At 41.3% G+C, this 25371-nt stretch overlaps 1 protein-coding gene across 1 annotated transcript in view; it reads left to right on the top strand.

Annotated features, from left to right (window-relative positions):
- Nucleotides 1–3352: 3352 nt before the first annotated feature.
- LOC126412300 (modular serine protease-like) overlaps nt 3353–25371 on the top strand; it is a 263406-nt gene continuing 241387 nt past the window's right edge. Inside the window, exon 1 of the mRNA XM_050081821.1 lies at nt 3353–3458. Coding sequence (XP_049937778.1) covers nt 3407–3458 — 52 coding nt within the window. The 5' untranslated portion in view covers nt 3353–3406. The remainder of the gene's footprint in view (nt 3459–25371) is intronic.

The following is a 25371-nucleotide window of genomic DNA, read 5'->3' as shown; positions in this document are numbered from 1 at the left end:
ACCTAGATATTGTATTGACTAAATTTAATACACATACAAGTTTACCTTTACAACGTGCACTCAGATGATCCCAAATCACTTTTTACAATTATTCTGCCACACTATCACCGTACTTTTCACTTTTATATACTTTATCGAGAAGTACATTTTCGTTTGAAATTGGATCATAAAAGCCAGTACACGATACACCATTAAAGTGTGTTTTGACAATGAGCAAGGCCCTCACTGTTTCAACTTTCATTCTGTTTTTATTTTCATCTGGCCACAAAGAGTTCACTAACGAAAATATATGTTCCACAACAGCATTTGACCCAGGAATTGCCAGACAAAACTCCACCAAATGAATTATGTTTTTCATGTTCATGTTTTTACTTTTGAAATAAGCAAATATTTTAAACCACGTTGCACTAACACTTTCTTTGTCTCCTTCACTTTTTATGAAGTTCTGTGCACATGAAAATTCATCGAACAGTTCGTCTTCATCAGCAGGAAAATTTGGTACAATTCTTTTAATAAAAACACAATGGTCCTGAATATCCTTCCACTGTAGCTGCTCCTTTTCAGTATTAACCCAGTCAAATGCTTTAAAATGTGTGTGAAATGGTAAACACCATTCTTTAATATACTCAATGCAAGAGTCATAGAAGATGTCAGCATAAATATGAAATTGTTCTACAGTAATTTCACCCTCTTCTTTCAGCCTTCTTAGAGTCTCATGTACAAAGGATGTGAGAAATCTTTCAGATTTTCTACATTGTAATTTGCCCAATAATTTGTTTATTTCTTGATAAACTTCCATTATTGTAATTTCTTGTTTCTCAATACATTAAATTGTTGTGGAGAAAGGTTTTAGCTGACGAACAAGAAAATGTAGAACAATAGACACAGGGTTATCAAAGAATTGTTTTAGGGGAACAGGACACTTATCAAAGGAAATGAAATATGATTTCAAAGCAGGAAATATCTCTACAATTCTTTCCAATGCTGGTAGCAGAGATGGCCACCTTGTCTTGCTGTGCCCAAGTACAGTTTTGTGTTCAGTTTCAGTAAACTTACAGAATGACTTCAGAGATTCAACCCTTACTGTATATATGTGGAAATGCTGGTAGATTTTGTTTACAATTAATTGGCAGTCGATGGGTAGCCAATCTGAGCCAGTTTGTTAGGAATTGTGCACCACATGTGCTGGACAGGCAACACCTACTATATTATTCACTGGGTTCGGTTGCAGTTTATAGAACTAATTGTTTGTTCCTTTCCTCTGCTTACCACCAAAATTGGTGTTGGTGTTGTCTGTAGAAACTGCAATCGCCTTTCCCTCAAGATCATATTTATTTAAAACCTCCAGCACATAATTCTAAAGTAAATCTGAAGTTTCTCCAGCTAAATTAACCAATTCGAGCACTTTCACTGTGATGCCATTTTCAGGGTGAAAATACCTGATAAGGAGAGGAACCAACTTCAAATCCAGATGATTCGATGTATCAATCAGTACAGAAATGAATCGATCACTTTTCAGTTCATTTAAAACCTGTTGAGCTGCATACGGTGCAGTAACATTTGAAATGATTTCAATCCTAAATTCACATGTGGACACACAAAATGTAATGCAAAGTTTTTTAACAACTGCTGTAGTACAGTCCATTGACTTAAAGCTATGGTTATGCATTGCACTGTGCAATGCAAACGTAGCTTCTTGCGCTGTCAACTGCCTATCCATTTCTGTTACTGATTTTAAGTTTACATAGTAGTCACTCACGCATTTATTTGCTCTTTTCGTTTGATCACTCATGCGATGTTTCTTCGTCTTAATGTGGTTCACAGTCTCAGATCTTCCACCATGACCAATAGCAAATTTTGATCTGCACAACGTTCATTCTACAGTTCCTCCACTACCAGTGATAAAAGGTAACTCGCTTTTTATATTGCTGTTAAAATTACACTTTCGTTTTGGCATAATGAAACAGTGATTGCACAGTGCAAAACATTAACAGTGTGGTGACGAAAGCCAGAGAGCAAATATCAGTGGTGTAGAGTATCTCTGGACCGAAAGGACGGATTCAGTGGATCGATTTAGACGAGAAGAATCTTCGTTGTTGTTCGTAACCTATAGTGCGTTTAAAATTACTTGCAATTTTTGACAGTTCGGTACATGTTTGGGGTATGCTGAAAGTCATCACACGCTTCCTAGCGTAAATAATTGCGCAGTTAATAGTAAGTCAAACAACCAGCAGCGTCAAATACTCTAGCCAAGAGGAATCGGCTACGTATTCCTGCTCATTCTCGTTGCTTACATTCATTGTAGCAGTAATCGCATGATCTATATATCACTGTTATTTTAGAACTTTTATTGTAATAATCGAATAAATAAATATCGTTTTCCCGCAGTCACGCTATCTACTATCTAATTAACTATATCGCAGACTTTATCAAGCAGCTTATGTGACGGGTTGTATGCATATTCACATTTCATTTATTGACGTTATCTTCTTTACGTGTACTTCAATAAAAACCTGGAAGGGTGCGCATATGTCATTTCAGACGTCAAACGTTATCTCAGATATAGCAGCTATTAAAATGAGAAACAATTTCAAAGTAAATGTATTCAGGTGCTAATTATCAGAGTATAGATTTCTTTAGATTTACGCTGCTCGTCTGCTTTCATCTTTCCCCCTCAGCTTGTACTGAGAAATTAGAGAAAAGAGCAGAGATATATGCAAAGTCTTGGAATAGTGCTAAGGAAAGTTGGAGCTGCAATTCACCTTTAACTGTGCTTAACACTTGCGTACAGATTCAGACACCTAAGTCTGCAGTTTTCATTTCCGACACCATTTATCTTGCTTCGCTAAAAATCGACGCGTTCGCCGTGCAAACTAATCTTGTCTGAATACGGAAGTTTTGCATCGTGGCCAACTATTATTGTTTTTTGGCGCTAAATATAGCCACACAGCTTTCACCCTAAGCAATAACAGAGCGTTACTATGTTTGACACGTTATGCTAGTTCCCTCGTGTTACCTTCCGTACCCTCCACTGTAAACGCTTGTTCACAGATACAAACGAACGTTTGTGAACAGCGGGGAACACTCTGCGAACGCTCGGTCGCTTCCATTCTCTCCGTTGTAAAGGAGCATTAGAGGTGTGTCAGAAAGAGATTTGGGCGGCGCGCGGCAGGGATAGTTGTCATCGCGCTGGAAACAGAACGTGACGTGTACGCTCTCTTAGCTAATAGCTCGTTGGCGTCCTTGCTGGGTTGTTTCCCAGTTTGCAGGATCACGACGCTGCAAGGTTGGCCGGCCTACCTGACTTGCTCGTCTGTAGCGGTATTTCCCTGTGCTGTCAGTGGCCGCTAGAGGCCTCTGGCTTCGGTCCGCTGTACAGGCCGATCGTCACGTCCGGCAGTGCACGATGGCCCACCGCCGAGGACAGTTGTGGGCTCTGTCGCTGCTGCTCACTGTCTGTAAGTACCGCCAGCTGCTCGGACATACAAACTCCTATTCATGATTCAAGGCCTCGTGATAGTTGTCACTCTGTAACAACGTTCTGCCGTGTGGCAGCGTCGTGGTGTAATAATCGCCGTTGCATGGGACATTCATCAGGCGAAGATTACACACCTAGCATAGAGCATTGGCGTCAGCAAGGTGGGGGTTGGTGGGTGTTGGCGCCGGATAGGGAGATTTTTTTTTTGGGGGGGGGGGGGGGGGCGCAAGAGGAGGGGCACTGGCCACCTCCTGGTACGGGTTTGGCGCTGTTCTGCGGTGTAGGTCGATGGGGACCTTAACAGTGCCAAAATAATTCACTTGAGCCTAGATAACTAAACCGTCGTAAAATTCACGATTGTGGTAGGGTATGAAACAGGACGTTCTCCACTTAATTTGGTATGTAACATACCTTCGGAGATTAAAATAATTGTAATTAACTAATGCATAACCTGTAAATTATGACTTTCTTTAAATAAAATATAAAGTAGTTACCATTACGTCCCTCTAGTGTTCTAGAGTTAATCTTATGTCGGAAGCTTCCTCTGAACACGCTAATGGAAATGCAAATAAAAGGGAGGGGGGGGGGGGGCGGGAGAATATATAAAAGCATGAAATTAATACCAAAAAAATCCGGTAATGTGGTCATGTGTGAAGTATTGTAACCAAACGAAGATTGGGCATTAGAACTAGATAAGGCTATATTCGGTCTCTGCTGGTTATTGTAGTCGACCTCCAACAGGATTTTTTCAGTCGTTTTGACGTGATTGATATTTCTGACGTTGTTTCAGCCGAACGTTATGGCAAATGAATATATATGTACATACGTATTTTGTAGCTTTACTTGTTACAGTGTTGAATATTGTGGATTAAATCATATGAGGATGTAATTTCAGACTGTTTAATCAAAAAGATATTTTTTTATGTTATTGACATAAACACGTAAGTTCCCTTATTATGGGAGCTGCAGCAAACGTCACTGTAGGACATTATGCAGAGGATTAGCAGACGGTACGCTGTTTCATATTTTGGTGTATAAGCTATTTCGGTTTTATTGCCTTCACCAATCGCATTTATTTATGTGTTACATAATATATAATTTATAAAGGTTTTTTTGTTTACGTTGGCTGTTGTACTTACGTTCTGACGTTGTAAATGGACATGTTAAATGCTGCTGTTGTCCGTACATGGTCGATGTAATATTTTTTCGGTATCGTTTTAAATAAAGGAGTTTTGCAGGTGTACTGATGAAAATAATAAAGCCGAAATAAGCTTGCATACAAAATATCAAGCTGCATACTGTCTATTAATTCTCTGCATAAATGATTTGCATTGAGTATACTGTTGGAGTAATGTTATTTAAGTAATTTACATTAAAAATCCTACATGTAGGTAGTTCGATGCACAATAACTCACACGTACATATCAACTTCAGTTCTTCGGCACCTCATGTATGCAAACTTGACGAATCAGTTACGTCAACACTGACAATTTTTGAATCTTGCATCGTGTTGACGAAATTTCTGCGAACGTTCATGATACCCACAACAGTAGCAGATTTACTGTACTGTAAATTTAGAATGTATTGAACTTCTCAGAGAGCACTTCCATGTGTTACCGTCGTTTGGCGATTCGTTTAAGTGACATACCTTTACTGACGGAACTGTTGTGATAGGCTTTTAAGAATAATACAACAGCACCATTTAAAGTCTGCCAACGGGTGCAATTCGTCAGATCCAGTATCTAGTTCGTATTAACTGAGAGGAGTCTCACACCAATAGGCCTTCTACTGCTCAGCTCTCCCGTTCGTCGACGCTGCCTGTTACAGCATATGCCGTTATCTACACGTGTAGAACCAGTTAGTAAACAGACTTGTCTTGAAATGGAAACAGTAGTCTCCGCTACGAAAATGGGCTGTTTCTTATGAGCTATGCACTCTCCGGCGAGTATGCCATCCACCATACAGCCCGCGGCTTTGCTTTTCTGTCCACTGTATTTCGGCATCATCTTTCGGATTGTGGGAGGTCACTGACATCTTCCTTTCTTGTTCCTCAACGAAAATACGGTGTCCGTACTTAAAGGACGCGAAACAAACCTGTTAAGAGGTAAACGCCTCCTCGACGATCATAGCAAAGTTTCTCATACTGTTTGATACCAAAATCGTTTCTGATAATAAACGAGTGCCAAATTTGCGATGTATGAAAAAACCTTAAATCTTGTAAGCGTAGTACGTCACCAGCACTCAGGTATTGGAAATAATATATTTTGGTGTCACATGTCCCAAAACGACTTCTGAGTTTCAGGACAATAACTCAGCTCTACATGTATGCGCTGCAAACCAAATTAAGGTGTGCGACCGAGGGTGCATTTTATGGTCTGTTACAGTAAGTTTCTGTTCCTTCACGGATACGTTTTAGATACTGTGTAACATTGCAAACTGTTATTCCAATTTGGTCTTCACTTATTGGGGTGCGAAATGCGGAGGCCTGAAGGGTATAATTTTGTCGACTCCGTGTTGACCTCTTGTAATTTTTGAAGTAGGTTCTAGTGAGATACTAGGAATCCCTCTCTGCCAACTTAGATATTCAAGCATTTCTACATCGGTCGGACTACAATAAATATATATGGTAAACACTCATGTTCACTCGTTAGTCCGACTTGATACGGACTCCATATTTATTATTCCACTGGTGAACGTGTAAACATTCAAATACCGGCATTCCAACCAACCGTCATGGGGCCGCAATCGTCCGTCATGGGTTGTCTGGGAGAAAGTTTATTCGTCGACCGAACGGTCGTGTCTCATATCTGATCTGACGGACGGCTCCATCGTTTACGAACATATGAAGTTAACCTATTCTCTTTCAATTTTTCATGTATGGCTGAATTTACTGTCTCCGGAGAGGGACATGGGAATTATTCTGAATACAACCAGCCATATTTTATGGTGGTAAATTTGGGGCATATTTTGTTGCTTGCGTTGTTTTTGTGGAACGGCTATTGCGCGATAACATTAGTATTTTTCTTAATTACGTTCTCCCGCGAAAGCGCCCCAGTATCTCAATTCAAGTACTTTTTAGATTTTACAACACATGAACACATCTCTCGTAAATAAAAAGACAACAAAAACTTTTTAAAATAAAAATTCCATAAATAACGGAACAGCCAGTCCTATTGAGGCAGAAAGATTTGACGTTATTTGATCGTCACAAAGAAAAGATGCAAATCAATGACACAAGAGTGTGATAGGTACTGGCTTCTAAACATTGTTTTTTCTGAGAGATATGTTACGCCTCTCGCAAATGTATTAAAATATTTGGAAGACATTTCCCTATTATCTCAGTTCCATGCAATGTGCAGAATAAATAATATGACCGTGGTATAAACATCCTTTCACAATTTCGCTATTAATAGAGTGAAAGAGAAACAATTTTAATTTCTTAATGCTGATCGAATTTTCCGACTTTTTGTAAGACGGACGTCCCTGGTACCCCTCGTTTCTACTGCAGACAACCGTCTAGGTGGCGCAACCACAGCTATGAATATTCATCTTCGGTATTAATAATCGCTTGAGCTGTATTTTGACATATTATTCCTATACCACTACCGGTTTCGTGGCGTTAAACCCACACCTTCAGGTGACATATGATTAACGCATTAGAGCGGAAAAGCTCGGAATCTCTCTTCCCAACATTCGTAGTCTGTCAAATACAACACACCGCTAAAAGACGGTATGTCATCCATCCACTATATTGGAATTTGGCAGCCGTCTTTTAGCGGTGTTTTGTATTTGACAGACAACGAATGTTGGGGAAAAAACATTCCGATCTTTCCCGCTCCAATGTTTTAATCATATGTCGCCTGAAGATGTGGCTTTAACGCCCACGAATCCGGTAGCTGTACAGTAATAAAAGACCAAAATACAGCGGAAGCGATTATTAATACCCAAGACTCATTTCCACTGATCAGTAGCAAGCACAGAAGGATGAAGTGACGATTCTGTCGACTTGGCATGACATTCAACCTCAAGTGTCTTGCAGGCAATGTCTTCCCGTATTCTTCCACACTTCCAGTTTATCGATCTACGTAAATCTTAGTGAAAGCTTCCTTATAGACATCCCACAGTGCATTCGCAATCCGCTTACAGATCCGGTACGAACTATTTTTCTTTAGCAGGCTTCCAGTGGCATTTAATCGAAAGCTTTTGGAAAGACTAGATGCATTTAATTCATCGGATAACACAGAACTACGACTCTATCATGTATGCAGGGCGCGAGTTAGGTCTCAAATGAACGCTTTTTTTTTAAACGTTCGTTGCCTTTGAGAAGGTTCCTTTTCTTTTTTTCAAGTGGATCGTTCACCATAAATTCAGTTTTAAAGTTGACATATTCCCCGCAGTTAGTATGAAATCGGACGGTGGATATGTGTAGGCAAAACATGGAATAAATGTCGCGGCCACGCCTACCAAAGTTACGACCTAAACTACAGAAATTTAAGCAAAGCGAATCCTAAAAGTCCGATCTTTTACTCACTTCTTTATACTGACGAAAGGGGTGGCGCAGTGGTTAGCACACCGGACGCGCAAACGGGGAACAGCGGTTCAAATACACGCCCGGCCACAGGGATTTAGGTTCTCCGTCAGATTAAGCCGCTCGAGGCAAATGCTGGTATGGTACCTAAGAAATGACACGGCCGATTTCGTTCCCCATCCGTAAAAGAGTCCGAGCTTGTGCTCCGTCTTTAATGACTTCGACGGGAATTTAAATCCTAATCTTCCTTCCTTCCTTCTTCCTATACAGAAACACATGGGAAGATTGACGTATAAAATTTGCTAGAGATTTTCCAGCAAGTCATTAGGTTTATCTTACAGAAGAATGGTGTTTTTCCCCGCTGTGCTGCACTGTTCTCAGGTCATTAGTACAGATGTCCATCCCGATAGCTGATTGGTGCCGGCACGGTAGCTCAGCGTGTTTGGTTAGAGGGTTAGCTGTAGTCTGTAATAAAAAACTGAGACAACGGCTCAACACTGAACTTGAACGGGTGTCACGGGACACCCGCACCGAACAAATGCGACGAACAAAATCGAACAAAAAATGAGAACAATAAAAAAAAGTGCCAGCATGACGGATTGCCGTCCTACCGGCCCAGGTTCCATTCCCGGCTGGGTCGGGGATTTTCTCCGCTCAGGGACTGGGCGTTGTGCTGTCTTCGTCGTCATTTCATCCCCAACCGGCGCAGGTCGCCCAATGTGGCGTCGAATGTAATAAGAGCTGCACCAAGGCGGCCGAACCTGCCCCACAAGGGGCCTCCCGGCCAAACGCTCATTTCATTTCCATTAGTACAGATCACAACAGCGGCAAGATTACGAACAGATTCACCTGTTTATGATAAAACTTGCACGAAAGTTTCAAACTGAACTATTTTTGTTAATTCTATGTATGATGAAAGATTGGTAAAATTCCCAGCCGGCCAGGCAATCTTGTAATCTGAGTATGTGATTTCCCTTATTTTTTAATCTGAACATAATTTTCTTCGAATAACCAAACGTATTGCGTTAACATAATATATTGAACACTCTCCTTAGTTTAATACTACCACAGTCTGCATTCGGTATACAACAGCTTGAAAGGTGTGTTTTTTCCGTTAAGCATTAAAAAGTAAAATATAGAGCTGAGCTTGTGAAGTGAACAGATGTTTATCATGTTTGCAGGGACGCTGGTTATAGGAAGAAAATACGTATCAGACATTCTGGCCGTATGTGAAGTATGCTAGGGGCAAGACACAGTGTCTTCTCTGCGCTATAGCAATGGAAAAACTATCGACGACAGTGCTGCGGAAGCAGAGTTACTAAATAAAACCTTTAGAGATTACCTCACCGAAGAAGACGAAGTAACTATTCCAGAATTCTAAATAAGAACAGCTGCTGACATGCTGCACATATCCTCGGAGTAGTAAGGCAAATTAAATCACTTAATAAAAGAAAGTCCTCTGGTCCAGGCTGTATACCAATTAGTTCCCTTTCAGAGTATGCTGATGCAATAGCTCCATACTTAACAATCATATACAACCTTTCGCTCGACGAAAGAGACGTATCCGAAGACTGGAAAGTTGCACAGGTCCCACCAATACTCAAGAAAAGTAGTAGGAGTAATCCACAAAATTACAGGCCCATATCATTAACGTCGATATGCAGCAGGATTTTTAACATACAGTGTGTTCGAGCTCTATGAATTACGTCGAAGAGAACGGTCTATTGACACACAGTTACTGATTTCAAATTGATTCCGTATTTCTAGATTTCCAAAAGGCTTTTGATACTTTACCACACAAGCTACCTGTAGTGAAATTGGGTGCTTGTGGAATATCGTGTCAGTTATGTGACTGGATTCGTGATTTCCTGTCAGAAACATCGGTTACACGTTAAATCAGTGAGATTCAACTAAATACCTATGAATTACAGTTACGAACAACTTAAATTATTGTGGGGAAGACAAACCAAAAACTGCGTTTTATTGACAGGACACTCAGAAAATGTAACAGATCCACTAAGGAGACGGCCTACACTGCATGTCCGTCCGCTCTTGGAGTACTGCTGCGCGGTCTGGGATCTTTACCAGGTAGAATTAATAGAGTATAGCGATAAAGTTCGAAGAAGAAAGAGCAGCACGTTTTGTATTATTGCGAAATGGGGAGAGATTGTCACCGACATGATACAAGAGACATTTTCGCATTCGGAGGAGAAAGTTGGTGATTGAAATTTAGTGAGAAGTTTCCGCCGCAACGAAAAACGCCTTTGTTTTAATGATATTTTGTTGGCGCCGACCTACATAGGGAGAAACGATCATAATAAAATAAGGGAAATCAGAACTTGCACGGAAAGATATAGGTGTTACTTTTTTCCACGTACTGTTCGAGAGTCGACTAATAGAGAATTATTGTGAAGGTGGTTCGATGAACCCTCTGTCAGACACTAAAGTGCGATTTGTAGAATATCCATGGATATGGTATACTAACTCGTGAATATATTTACGAATAATAGGAACCAAGATCGAGTGGTCAGTGACATTTTATGTATCTCTTTCTAGGTAACAGATTTGTCGATACAACTCTTTCAAAACTCATTTCATATAAATGTCCACCATGACTAATTACGTTAACTTAGATTTAATGCCAGTTAACAAAAAGCTTTTTCTCGTGTATACACTGGCTGTGAATAAATCGGTTAGTTCTGATTTAAAACTGTACAGAATGTTAAACTGCACGTGTCTGCGGCATTTGGGTGTATCCAAGAAGTGTTAAAATGCAGGGCTATGCAAGCGATAACTGCAGCCTGCGTACATTGTTTTGCTTGGCAGATACAGACGACAGGTTAACTGGGAGCACAATAGTAATTCTTCCAGTTAAGATAAAAATAAAAATAGTCACAGAAATAACAGATTAAGAGACCTTTCGTAAATCCAGCGAGCACAACAGTCTGATGTCATGTAGCAACCAAAACTAGCAAAAAAAATACTGCTCCGCAAATTTCAAATTTTAGTATAGCCACGCATTGAAGTTTTGGTTCATTTTACAGCGTTTTGCAGAATTATTTTAAAATTTGACGTTTCTACTACCTGATATTTATACTATTTCAGGCAGCAACTCTGTTTGTTTATTCATCTACATGACTACTCTGCAATTCACACTTAAGTGCTTGGCAGAGGGTTCATGGAACCACTTTAGGTCTCTTTTTTTCGGTTGTTCTGTCCTTGTGTAGCATGTGGGAAAATGAACACCTAAATCTCCGTGTGAGCCAGATTTCTCTTATTTTGTTAAGTTGGTTAGTTTCTTATGTAGGTTGGTGTCAACAAAATTTTACCGCTTTGTCAGGACAATGTTGGTGGTTGAAATTTCGTTAGAAGACCTCGCTGCAACCGAATAAAACCTTTGTTTTAATGATTGCCACCCCAACTCACGTGTAATGTAGTTGACACACTACTTCACGATAACACAAAAACGAGATACCCGTCTTCGAACTTAATCGATATTCTCCGTCAGTCATATGTTGTTAGGATCGCACAGTGCACAGATACCCCGAAAAAAGGTGGACAAGTGTAGTTTAGGCATTCTAATTAGATCCGCTGTCTTTTTTAAATATTCTGTCAATAAAACGCAGTCTGTAGTTCAGCTCTCCCCAGCTGTAACGGTTCCAACTTAAGTTGCTCGTAATTGTGATTCGTAGTTATTTTGCTAAATCGACAACCCTTACATTTGTGTGATTTATTGCGTAACCGAAATTTAGCAGAATTTTTCTAGTACTCATGTGATAGCCTCACAATTTTTATTGTTTAGGGTCGACTGCGACTTTTCACATCATACAGGTATACTAATGTAGGTTAATTCTTACAAAGAAGAAAAGAGCAACCAGCCACTATTAATATTGCTATTTATTTAGGTAAATAGCGTCGTTACCCGTTTCGAACTGGCAAGTTCATCATCAGACGGCTGTTCACATGATTTTCAAGATACACTTTACATTATCGTCTGTTTTTCAGTTTTTATTATTCAACTGTGGCGAAGTATTTTTGGTGTGTTGTTGCCCTACGGTAGAAAAACATTGTTAGAAGCGCCCTATGTGAAAATAACTAACAAGGAACATAGAATAAAAAAGGTATGCCAGATTGGCTTAGTGCGCTCTCATTGGTCAGCGACTTTTTACGTCACCCGGCAGCCAGACGGCAGCAGTCTCCGTTTGTAGAATATGAGAGACTGCAAAATAATTGTTTTCACGTCTCTTCTCTTCTCATATAACTTAGTTTCGCGCTCACAGGGTTGAACACACTTCCTGTTAATATTATATACAAGGTTTCCGAAAGAAATGCGTTAAATATTAGTAGCAATGATGATATATCGCCACGCAAAACTAGTGGCCGATGTTCGCATCCGCATTCATGTTCGTGTTTTAGGCATCTGACAAGGGCAAATGTTTTACAATTGGGTACTGCCTATTTTACACATGTTTTTGTAAATAAAAAGATAGTAATCTTCGAACTTACCTTACAAAGCTGATGCAGAAGCTACGTCGAAGATGCTGAAGGAGACGCTGACCAGAGCCGATTCTTCCTTGCCGAATTCCGTTTCATTGCATCAATTTTGGTGCTTTCGTTTAAATGTCTAATCCGTATAAAAGTTCTTGTTCTGACATACAATTGAACTATTTTGCTATTAAGCTCGGGAAATTTCGCACTTTTATGATTTGCTAAGGTTGCCATCACTATTACAATGAGAAATATTTGATCCATGAAAAACAGCAAATATAATTTCTGACTCACGTATTTTACCAAACCAGTCAATAGAGGGAGAAATGAGGCCCCCTTTTGAAATAATAATAACCCAGTCTTGCTTCAGACTTAATTCTGTATCAACAACACACTGCCCTGCTGTATTTCCCAAAGAACTGTCAACGTTTTTGCACTTGAATGCTATATATCCTGCTAGATATTTTAAAGCATCATCATTCACGTCTTCACTGGTACACACTGAATCACTGAGCTCGAAATCTAAGAGCAAGTTTTCGTCATCTGTAGCGACGTCAAAGGATTTATCAGTTACTCTGATACATAAATCACTTGAGAGAAAACGTGCAAAATCTTCCTCAGTTTCATCAGCTGGTGTCGTGTAGTTTTCAGAAGCAGAATTCTCATTTCTGTCCTCTGAATTCGAAGCACCAGAAGACAAAGGTATTTCACTTGCTCTTCCAGTCAGTATCAATAAACGAATTCTGTTTTTCACCTCGAAAAATGTGGGATTGTTGTAGAAGACACCAAGGCCACGGATTCTGGAAAAGATAGTTTCCAGACCATCTTGATTAAGTCTGGCTATCAATATATAAGTAGCTCCAGAATTTTTCACGTCATTGTAAAGTCCAAAAAGTGAATTTATTGATATAATGAATCCCTTCTGAAACGGGAGAAGATTGTTTCTTTTTCATACTCGCATATTAGAACACATTTCAAGAAATCTTTTTAGTGAGCTTTCCTGACTTCTGATATTAAACCAGTAACCACTTCTAAGGGGAGCTTTCTCATCTTGAGGGTATCTCGAATTCAGCACATGGAAAACATCGTTCACGAGCTCAATGAAGCTTCCTTCGCAATCTTTATGCAGAACATATCTCACAGCTTGGGCAGTGCGACGTGAAAATATCTGTGCAGCCCTTCGGCATTCTGACGATCACATCCACTAACATTAAGATGAACCTCCGATATGTGGTGATTGATCTTAAGATCGCCTTTCTGATGTCGAAGAAGATCTTCTATAACCATTTTTGTAATCATAGTACCATCAGGCAAAGTGATACCGTCATTAAGAAAACGATTTCTTAACAATTAAAGCAAATATGGAACATCAAAAATAACCCAGACTTTTCTGCTATGATCAACAGGGTTTGAAAAGAATGTCTTGGACGCAGACACACACCAAGTTGCTTCCACACATGCACATATTTTGGTCCCATGTCACACGTAACAGCTACGGTATGGATTCCTGCTGTTTCAATTTCTTTTATGACATTCTGTGACAAATCATTAGACATTGCAAAATCAAAGTCGTAATACACTGGCTGCTTCTACTTTAAAAACAAGCTGCGAACCATGACGACTTGGACATTGTTGTGTGGTCCGAGTACTACATCGTCGGACGAATCGTAAGTCACACGACCGTCAATGCTCATCTCTTCAAAGCTTAGGACACCAATCGCCTCTAATGATGTGAACATTTCTGACCTACCTTTAATTAACTCCAAAACTGGTTTCAAAATACCTGGTCGGCAGTTGAACTGTTTCGTCCGTCAGGAGCGTTGACCTGCAGGGAAAAGGGTAATACTTCCTCCTCAGATAGGCATATGCTTTAGGAGACAAAGCTCTCAATGTGAGAGCATTTGCAGTGTCCTCTGAGCACCACTTTACTTGCTTCCTCTTCTTTAACAGACAACGAATCTGTCCTGGTGTGAAACACTGAGAAAATGTACTTCTCACATCCGAGCATACACATTTGTGCTTCTTAGTGTGACACACATTACGTTTTATAGATGTAGCTTTACTGTATGATTAAATGATGATGGCGTCCTCTTGGGTAAAATATTCCGGAGGTAAAATAGTCCCCCATTCGGATCTCTGGGCGGGGACTACTCAAGAGGATGTCGTTATCAGGAGAAAGAAAACTGGCGTTCTACGGATCAGAGCGTGGAATGTCAGATACCTTAATCGGGCAGGTAGGTTAGAAAATTTAAAAAGGGAAATTGATAGGTTAAAGTTAGATATAGTGGGAATTAGTGAAGTTCGGTGGCAGGAGGAACAAGACTTCTGGTCAGGTGACTACAGGGTTATAAACACACAATCAAATAGGGGTCATGCAGGAGTAGGTTTAATAATGAATAGGAAAATAGGAATGCGGGTAAGCTACTACAAAATGAATAGTGAACGCATTATTGTGGCCAAGATAGATACGAAGCCCACACCTACTACAGTAGTACAAGTTTATATGCCAACTAGCTCTGCAGATGACGAAGAAATTGAAGAAATGTATGATGAAATAAAAGAAATTATTCAGATAGTGAAGGGTGATGAAAATTTAATAGTCATGGGTGACTGGAATTCGGTAGTAGGAAAAGGGAGAGAAGGAAACGTAGTAGGTGAATATGGATTGGGGCTAAGAAATGAAAGAGGAAGCCGCCTGGTAGAATTCTGCACAGAGCACAACTTAATCATAGCTAACACTTGGTTTCAGAATCATGAAAGAAGTTTGTATACATGGAAGAACCCTGGAGATACTAAAAGGTATCAGATAGATTATATAATGGTAAGACAGAGATTTAGGAACCAGGTTTTAAATTGTAAGACATTTCCAGGGGCAGATGTGGACTCTGACCACAATCTATTGGTAATGACCTGTAGATTAAAACTGCAAAAAGGTGGGAATTTAAGGTGATGGGACCTGGATAAACTGAAAGAACCAGAGGTTGTACAAAGTTTCAGGGAGAGCATAAGGGAACAATTGACAGGAATGGGCGAAAGAAATACAGTAGAAGAAGAATGGGTAGCTTTGAGGGATGACGTAGTGAAGGCAGCAGAGGAGCAAGTAGGTAAAAATACGAGGGCTAGTAGAAATCGTTGGATAACAGAAGAAATATTGAATTTAATTGATGAAAGGAGAAAATATAAAAATGCGGTAAATGAAGCAGGCAAAAAGGAATACAAATGTCTCAAAAATGAGATCGACAGGAAGTGCAAAATGGCTAAGCAGAGGACAAATGTAAGGATGTAGAGGCTTATCTCACTAGGGGTAAGATAGATACTGCCTACAGGAAAATTAAAGAGACCTTTGGAGAAAAGAGAACCACTTGTGTGAACATCAAGAGCTCAGATGGAAACCCTGTTCTAAGCAAAGAAGGGAAAGCAGAAAGGTGGAAGGAGTATATAGAGGGCCTATACAAGGGCGATGTACTTCAGGACAATATTATGGAAATGGAAGAGGATGTAGATGAAGATGAAATGGGAGATACGATACTGCGTGAAGAGTTTGACAGAGCACTGAAAGACGTGAGTCGAAACAAGGCCCCCGGAGTAGACAACATTCCATTGGAACTACTGACGGCCTTGGGAGAGCCAGTCCTGACAAAACTTTACCATCCGGTGAGCAAGATGTATCAAACATGCGAAATACCCTCAGACTTCAACAAGAATATAATAATTCCAATCCCAAAGAAAGCAGGTGTTGACAGATGTGAAAAATACCGAACAATCAGTTTAATAAGCCACAGCTGCAAAATAATAACACGAATTCTTTACAGACGAATGGAAAAACTGGTAGAAGCCGACCTCGGGGAAGATCAGTTTGGATTCCGTAGAAATACTGGAACACGTGAGGCAATACTGACCTTACGACTTATCTTAGAAAAAAGATTAAGGAAAGGCAAACCTACGCTTCTAGCATTTGTAGACTTAGAGAAAGCTTTTGACAATGTTGGCTGGAATACTCTCTTTCAAATTCTAAAGGTGGCAGTGGTAAAATACAGGGAGCGAAAGGCTATTTACAATTTGCACAAAAACCAGATGGCAGTTATAAGAGTCGAGGCACATGAAAGGGAAGCGGTGGTTGGGAAGGGAGTAAGACAGGGTTGTAGCCTCTCCCCGATGTTATTCATTCTGTGTATTGAGCAAGCAGTAAAGGAAACAAAAGAAAAATTCGGAGTAGGTATTAAAATTCATGGAGAAGAAATAAAAACTTTGAGGTTCGCCGATGACATTGTAATTCTGTCAGAGACAGCAAAGGACTTGGAAGAGCAGTTGAATGGAATGGACAGTGTCTTGAAAGGAGGATATAAGATGAACATCAACAAAAGCAAAACGAGGATAATGGCATGTAGTCGAATTAAGTCGGGTGATGCTGAGGGAATTAGATTAGGAAATGAGACACTTAAAGTAGTAAAGGAGTTTTGGTATTTGGGGAGCAAAATAACTGATGATGGTCGAAGTAGAGAGGATATAAAATGTAGACTGGCAATGGCAAGGAAAGCGTTTCTGAAGAAGAGAAATTTGTTTACATCGAGTATAGATTTAAGTGTCAGGAAGTCATTTCTGAAAGTATTTGTATGTAGTGTAGCCATGTATGGAAGTGAAACATGGACGATAAATAGTCTGGACAAGAAGAGAATAGAAGCTTTTGAAATGTGGTGCTACAGAAGAATGCCGAAGATTAGATGGGTAGATCACATAACTAATGAGGAAGTATTGAATAGGACTGTGGAGAAGAGAAGTTTGTGGCACAACTTGACCAGAAGAAGGGATCGGTTGGTAGGACATGTTCTGAGGCATCAAGGGATCACCAATTTAGTATTGGAGGGCAGCGTAGAGGGTAAAAATCGTAGAGGGAGACCAAGAGATGAATACACTATGCAGATTCAGAAGGATGTAGGTTGCATTAGGTACTGGGAGATGAAGCTTGCACAGGATAGAGTAGCATGGAGAGCTGCATCAAACCAGTCTCAGGACTGAAGACCACAACAACAACAGATGTAGCTTGCTTTATAACTTCTTTCATCGACTTAATTCTTTGTTCCTGTCGAACATTTGGAATCTTCAAACTAACCAATTCTTTCTTCAGTGCTTGAATTTCCTGGTCTTTAAGTGAAATTAGTGGATCAGTAAAAACGTCTATGTTGCTGGATTTGTCCAGTTTACTTTTCTTGGGAGATAAAGTTTTCAACGTTGAGAGAGCTCTCTTTTTTACTGTTCTAGTGTCACAGCGACGTTCTCTCTCTCTCTCTCTCTCTCTCTCTCTCTCTCTCTCTCTCTGTCTCTCTGTTAGAACGCTATCGGTAACATTCGCGGTGCTGGGACCGGGAACTTCGAATATATTTCCGTGCCAGTTTGGTATTTTTAGAGACGGAACAGCATTATCCTGCAACAGTTTCCGCGTAGGTAGACCTAACAATTCATTCTGCAAGTCTCGTTTGTAATCGCTTTCACAAAAATGTTCAGAACAAACTCTTGCATTATTAACATTAATTTTGTCCTCTCGTTTACAAAGAGCAATCCATTTACGCTGTAGTTCAACATTTTTTGGAAAACGATGATAAATTACGCCTTCAGTCTTACGTCCACTATTACTACATTCAGCAACTGCACAATACGACGTATTTGTATACATAATTCCAAGAACGAAGCTACAAGACTCACGGAACAATTCCTTTCCAACCTAACACTCGTCAGGACAAGAATTACACACAAACTAACGTGTAACACGAACTCACATGCACGCCTTCGATAGTAACACTTTGCGACACCGTTGTAAACAAACTGCAGTAGCTGCAAGGTGACGTCACAGCTCGAGATTCATCATGGCGGAGAAAAGAGTGAGAGGTCGCATTTGCACTCCCGTGATAAGTAACCTCCAAACGATGAAATACAGCGTAAATAAATGTGTGAGGTTAAGTGGTTATGGTACTTACGTCGAAAATTCCGCGCGAAGTTGCAGGATTGTATTTTTCGCATATTCCTTACTTGTACGTCACCATATTGTGTGTATGGTGCTTTGCACAATATGGTGATGTACAAGTTACGCAAGTGCTGGATATATTTAGGAATATGCGAAAAATACAATCCTGCTACTTCGCAACAAAATCGCGTGGAATTTTCGACGTAAGTACCATAGCCACTTAACCTCACACATTTGTTTACGCTGTATTTCATCGTTTGGAGGTTAGTTATTTTCGCATAGGGCGCTTCTAACACTGTTTTTCTACTGTAGGGCAACAACACACCAAAAATACTTCGCCAGAGTGGAATAATAAAAATTGAAAAACGGACGATAATGTAAAGTGTATCTTGAAAATCATGTGAACACCGTCTGATGATAAACTTGCCGGTTCGAGACCGGTAATGAGGCTATTTACCAAAATAAATAGCAGTATTAATAGTGGCTGGTTGCTGTTTTCTTCTTTGTAAGAATTAACCTACATCAATTGTACACAGCCACGGTCTCACCATGTTATTTTTAGACAAAATAGCATACAGGTATACTGTCCGAATCATTTTACAGTTCATATTGATCTTCTGATGACTTTACTGGGCAGTAAACTACAGCATCATCCGCAAACAGTATAGCAAGAACTGCTCAGTTACCTCCCAGATTGTTTATACAGGGTGTTACAAAAAGGTACGGCCAAACTTTCAGGAAACATATTCCTCACACACAAAGAAAGAAAATATGTTATGTGGACGTGTCCGGAAACGCTTACTTTCCATGTTAGAGCTCATTTTATTACTTCTCTTCAAATCACATTAATCATGGAATGGAAACACACAGCAACAGAACGTACCAGCGTGACTTCAAACACTTTGTTACAGGAAAGGTTCAAAATGTCCTCCATTAGAGAGGATACATGCATCCACCCTCCGTAGCATGGAATCCCTGATGCAGCCCTGGAGAATGGCGTATTGTATCACAGCCGTCCACAATACGAGCACGAAGAGTCTCTACATTTGGTATCGGGGTTGCGTAGACAAGAGCTTTCAAATGCCCCTATAAATGAAAGTCAAGACGGTTGAGGTCAGGAGAGCGTGGAGGCCATGGAATTGGTCCGCCTCTATCAATCCACCGGTCACCGAATCTTTTGTTGGGAAGCGTACGAACACTTCGACTGACACAGGAGCTCCATCGTGCATGAACCACATGTTGTGTCGTACTTGTAAAGGCACGTGTTCTAGCAGCACAGGTAGAGTATCCCGTATGAAATCATAACGTGCTCCATTGAGTGTATGTGGAAGAACATGGGGCCCAATCAAGACATCACCAACAACAATGCCTGCCCAAACGTTCACAGAAAATCTGTGTTGATGACGTGATTGCACTATTGCGTGCGGATTCTCGTCAGCCCACACATGTTGATTGTGAAAATTTACAATTTGATCACGTTGGAATGAAGCCTCATCCGTAAAGAGAACATTTGCACTGAAATGAGGATTGACACATTGTTGGATGAATCATTCGCAGAAGTGTACCCGTGGAGGCCAATCAGCTGCTGATAGTGCCTGCACACGTTGTACATGGTACGGAAACAACTGGTTCTCCCGTAGCACTCTCCATACAGTGACGTGGTCAACGTTACCTTGTACAGCAGCAACTTCTCTGACGCTGACATTAGGGTTATCGTCAACTGCACGAAGAATTGCCTCGTCCATTGCAGGTGTCCTCGTCGTTCTAGGTCTTCCCCAGTCGCGAGTCATAGGCTGGAATGTTCCGTGCTCCCTAAGACGCCGATCAATTGCTTCGAACGTCTTCCTGTCGGGACACCTTCGTTCTGGAAATTTGTTTCGATACAAACGTACCGCGCTACGGCTATTTCCCCGTGCTAATCCATACATCAAATGGGCATCTGTCAACTCCGCATTTGTAAACATTGCACTGACTGCAAAACCACGTTCGTGATGAACACTAACCTGTTGATGCTACGTACTGATGTGCTTGATGCTAGTACTATAGAGCAATGAGTCGCATGTCAACACAAGCACCGAAGTCAACATTACCTTCCTTCAATTGGGCCAACTGGCGGTGAATCGAGGAAGTACAGTACATACGGAAGAAACTAAAATGAGCTCTAACATGGAAATTAAGCGTTTCCGGACACATGTCCTCATAACATCTTTTCTTTATTTGTGTGTGAGGAATGTTTCCTGAAAGTCTGGCCGTACCTGTTTGTAACACCCTGTATACACTACTCAAACCACTTAGGGGCCAGGTGAGACATACGGTAACGTAGATTATTCAGATATCGGTTACAATTGTAATGTGTGTGTGATACAGTAAGATATTTTGCTGTCTCAACTCTTTACTTGATGTTTTCATGGCGTTTACGTAGAGCGAGGCGCCATGGACCTACCATAATAGTGAAACAATCGTTCTCGTTGCCCTCTAATATGGTGTGTGATCACCTCGAACGGCCAGTACAGTTCCACACCTGCGTGGCATGGACAGTATGAGGTTATCAATCAGCTCTTGAGGGGTACTTTGCCATTCTTCCATGAGTGCAATATGTGCAATATCCAGCTCTGCAACAGTTGTGAGTGGTGCTGGTCTGGCTGCAGTGCGTCTGCCAAGTGCATCCCAGACATGCTCAATCGTGTTTAAGTCCGGTGAACAAGCTGGCCGCTCCATTCGTCCAATTCCCTCAGCTTCAAGCATGTTGTCCACCAGTGCAGCTCTGTGGGAACGAGCGTTATCGTCCACCAGAAGAAACCCGTCTCCTATGGCACCAGCTTAGGGCACAACAAAATCTAGAAAGATCTCATCTCTATACCTCTGAGCAGTCAAAGCGCCATTCTGGACGCCATAGAGGTCCGTATGTCCGCCAGTACTGACTCCCGCCCACACCACTCGTCCGCCACCATGATTGAACAATCCTGCTTATGTGCGTGAAACATCATGAGTTCTACGTTCTCTCCAGATGAGGGAACGGCGATTGTCCGGCTGAACACAAAATCTTGACTAATCTGTGAACAGCACCCGGTGCCATTCGTTACGGCTACAATCCTGATGTTCCTCCGCCCAGTTTCTGCGGGCTAAATGGTGTCGTGGTGTTAATGGGACACACACTGTAGGCGATTTCGGACTGTTTGTGTTGATATTGTGCGTCCTGTTGCTGTCTGGAGGGTGCGTTGCAGCTGAGTTGCGTTCAGCCTCCTGTCTCGACGGGCTGTTAGCCGGAGATAACGGTCATGTCTTTCTGATGTTACCCGTTGTCGACCTTGGGCATGCCTTCTCTTAACGGTTCCTTTTGTCTGAAATCGCGTCCAGGTCTTGCAAATTACACTCTGGGACACTCCAATAGCTGCAACCACCTCCCTCTGTGTGTGTCCCGCTTCCAACCGTCCTATGGCTCTCCATGCCATAACTTCGGGTAAGTCACGTTGTTGTTGCATTGCACTACCTGCTCACTGCACTGTCTGAACCCAACTGCTGGTGTAATTCGTTTGGTAGAGTAAACACAAGTCAACACAGCCCCCTCTGCAGCAACTTTATTACTACAATCTCTGTTACCGTAATGTTATTGTCTCCACTCCGTAGAACCGACAGAAAGACGTCGATCCATTTTAGTTAATTCTGCCGATGCAGAATATATTTGAAACGGCAATACAAACTAAACGAGCAGCGATAGAAATACACCGTTTGTTGCAATATGCTTGGGACAACAGTACATTGCAGGCAGACAAACTTTCGAAATTACGGTAGTTACAATTGTCAACAACAGATGGCGCTGCGGTCTGGGAAACTCTATAGTACGATATTTTCCACATATCCACCATGCGTAGCAATAATATGCCGTAGTCTCTGAATGAAATTACCCGAAACCTTTGACAACGTGTCTGGCGGAATGGCTTCACATGCAGATGAGATGTACTGCTTCAGCTGTTCAATTGTTTCTGGATTCTGGCGGTACACCTGGTCTTTCACGTGTCCCCACAGAAAGAAGTCACAGGGGTTCATGTCTGGCGAATAGGGAGGCCAATCCACGCCGCCTCCTGTATGTTTCGGATAGCCCAAAGCAATCACACGATCATCGAAATATTCATTCAGGAAATTAAAGACGTCGGCCGTGCGATGTGGCCGGGCACCATCTTGCATAAACCACGAGGTGTTCGCAGTGTCGTCTAAGGCAGTTTGTACCGCCACAAATTCACGAAGAATGTCCAGATAGCGAGATGCAGTAATCGTTTCGGATCTGAAAAATGGGCCAATGATTCCTTTGGAAGAAATGGCGGCCCAGACCAGTACTTTTTGAGGATGCAGGGACGATGGGAGGGGTTGCCGTGTTTGAATTTTGTATGGATAGAGGTGTAAACTCTGGCGCATGAGACGATATGTGGACGTTGGCGTCATTTGGACCGCAGCTGCAACACGGCGAACGGAAACATGAGGCCGCTGTTGGATCACCTGCTGCACTAGCTGCGCGTTGCCCTCTGTGGTTGCCCTACCTTTCCAGCACGTTCATCCGTCACGTTCCCAGTCCGTTGAAATTTTTCAAACAGATCCTTTATTGTATCACTTTTCGGTCCTTTGGTTACATTAAACCGCCGTTGAAAACTTCGTCTTGTTGCAGCAACACTGTGTTCTAGGCGGTGGAATTCCAACACCAGAAAAATCCTCTGTTCTAAGGAATAAACCATGTTGTCCACAGCACACTTGCACGTTGTGAACAGCACACGCTTACAGCAGAAAGACGACGTACAGAATGGCGTACCCACAGACTGCGTTGTCTTCTATATCTTTCACATCACTTGCAGCGCCATCTGTTGTTGAAAATTGTCACTACTGTAATTTCGAAAGTTTGTCCGCCTGAAAATGTACTGTTGTCCCAAGCATATTGCAACAAACGGTGTATTTCTATCGCTGCTCGTTTAGTTTTTATTGCCGTTTCAAATATACCGGTCATTTTTGAAACACCCTGTATATTTAGCACAGCATAGGGCGCCTACCTTCTGAAGATATCATTTCTGATTCACTAGACGACTTTCCATCAATTACTGCGGACTGTGACTGTATTCGAGATTTCCTCTCAGAAAAGACACACGACTGAGACAATACTCCATAGGCACTTAATTTGCCTAGATAAAAATTGTTGTAATTTACAATTAGTCATAGTCATTCCCGTACAGAATCATTCGGTAGACAACAAAGTGCCTACACTGAAACACACCTGCCACGACTGCTTACCCTACCCTTGGGCGGTGACACTTCTGTGACCAATAATGCTTGTATGCAAACAGATGCCTCCTGCCTGTCCATAGCTGTCTCTCCTGGCGTTTCTTAGGAAGCTGAGCACAGTTATTGCAGACTGCATGGAGAGCATGGGTTTTCCTGGATCAGTCAACATACATACCTGTAACATCTTTCAGCTGCGTTTTTCTCAATATCTCATCCACTCCAATACAATTGTTTTCTGAGGATGATATATTTTCTGGTGGGCTACCAAGGAGCAATTTGCCAAACAATACCACTGTGTAGAGAAGTTCTACAGGGGAAATGAACTGCCCCACGGGCACTTGGAAAAAGAAATTTAAAAAATAGATTTACAATATATTAAACTTCTTTTCAAACAATTTCCTTGGGAATTGAAGGTTACTTTGCAGAATGTTGCAATTTTCACTAATGCCAAGGTGGGTTGTGTACATCTTTCTAGAGTGATAATCCAGTTCGTTTATCATTTATTAGTCGTCGATCCCTCTTTCATTCATCATCATTATTATTATTATTATTATTATTATAGCTTAACTGCAAGTTTTACGTCGTTTGTGTTGCAATCTCGGAACGTGCATAGAAATGTTAATAGGATCGTTGTTAATTACAGTAACTCTTATTATAAGTGGTTTGAGGGAGAGTTATATTATTTGAAAGAACGAGGGACTTGAGTATAGCTGTAAAAAAAGTTTAGCCCTGAACGTTTAATTTCAATGTCCACTTAGTATTACGGCAGATAGTTCTGTTTAGAAGTTAAAAATTCCATAAATAACTCAAAATCGTCAGATGGAGCCCAGTGTATCGTGACTATTGTTACGAACTTCCCATAAATTCTACTTACACAGCACAAACTTCAGAACGTTAATCTTCGCATAATCTCAGGGTGAGTTCTGTTTAACTATTAATATGAATGGCAACTGTAGTCTCATCTACACTTCGAACGGGTTCGTGGTCCCTGAATAACAATAAATTCTAGCACAAAGTTATTACAGAACGTGCAATGGGAACAAAAAGGAAATAAAAAAACTGCGCAACCACTCTTAATATCTAGACAAACGAGGCACATCCAGGTTGTCATATTGCCACACGTACCATGCGATTCATCAAATTGCCTGGGATAGCGGTGTAATCATCAACCAGCGACCGACCGCCGCGGTTTGCTGACACATGCGATCAACGGAGAAATCACGTGCCTGTGCGACCGATCACTGCGATGTGTCGCTCGTGTGTCGAGGCCTTTAGGCAGCGTTCACAGTAGCACCGACAACGGTCGTCAGACACCGTCGCCAGAGGTCTCTCGATAACATCGACCGACAGCGTGGTCGTAGTGCGTCCGATCTCCTCCGTCAGTTTTTGGCTGGGTCAAGGAGTTTAGGGTAGATTTTAACCTCTTAGGGTCGGGTGGATACCACGACGCCTCTAGGCTTGGATACGAGTGCTACGTAGCGGCTTCTGCTGCTAGAGACGCCGAATGCATCTGAACGAGCTTTTTCTGTCTCGGAGAGAACGTGGCTACCACTAATACAGTCTGTCCCCAGTTGTCGATATAACCAGACAAGTTTTACGAATGAGATGACGGGAGAAAAGTTCTGTTACATACTCGAGACAATTCGTCATGAC

The sequence above is a fragment of the Schistocerca serialis genome, chromosome 7 (assembly GCF_023864345.2).
Source record: "Schistocerca serialis cubense isolate TAMUIC-IGC-003099 chromosome 7, iqSchSeri2.2, whole genome shotgun sequence".
In the NCBI taxonomy this organism is placed as follows: domain Eukaryota; kingdom Metazoa; phylum Arthropoda; class Insecta; order Orthoptera; family Acrididae; genus Schistocerca; species Schistocerca serialis.
The sequence above is the reverse complement of the archived record's forward strand: the minus strand, read 5'-3'. Positions and strand labels throughout refer to the sequence as shown.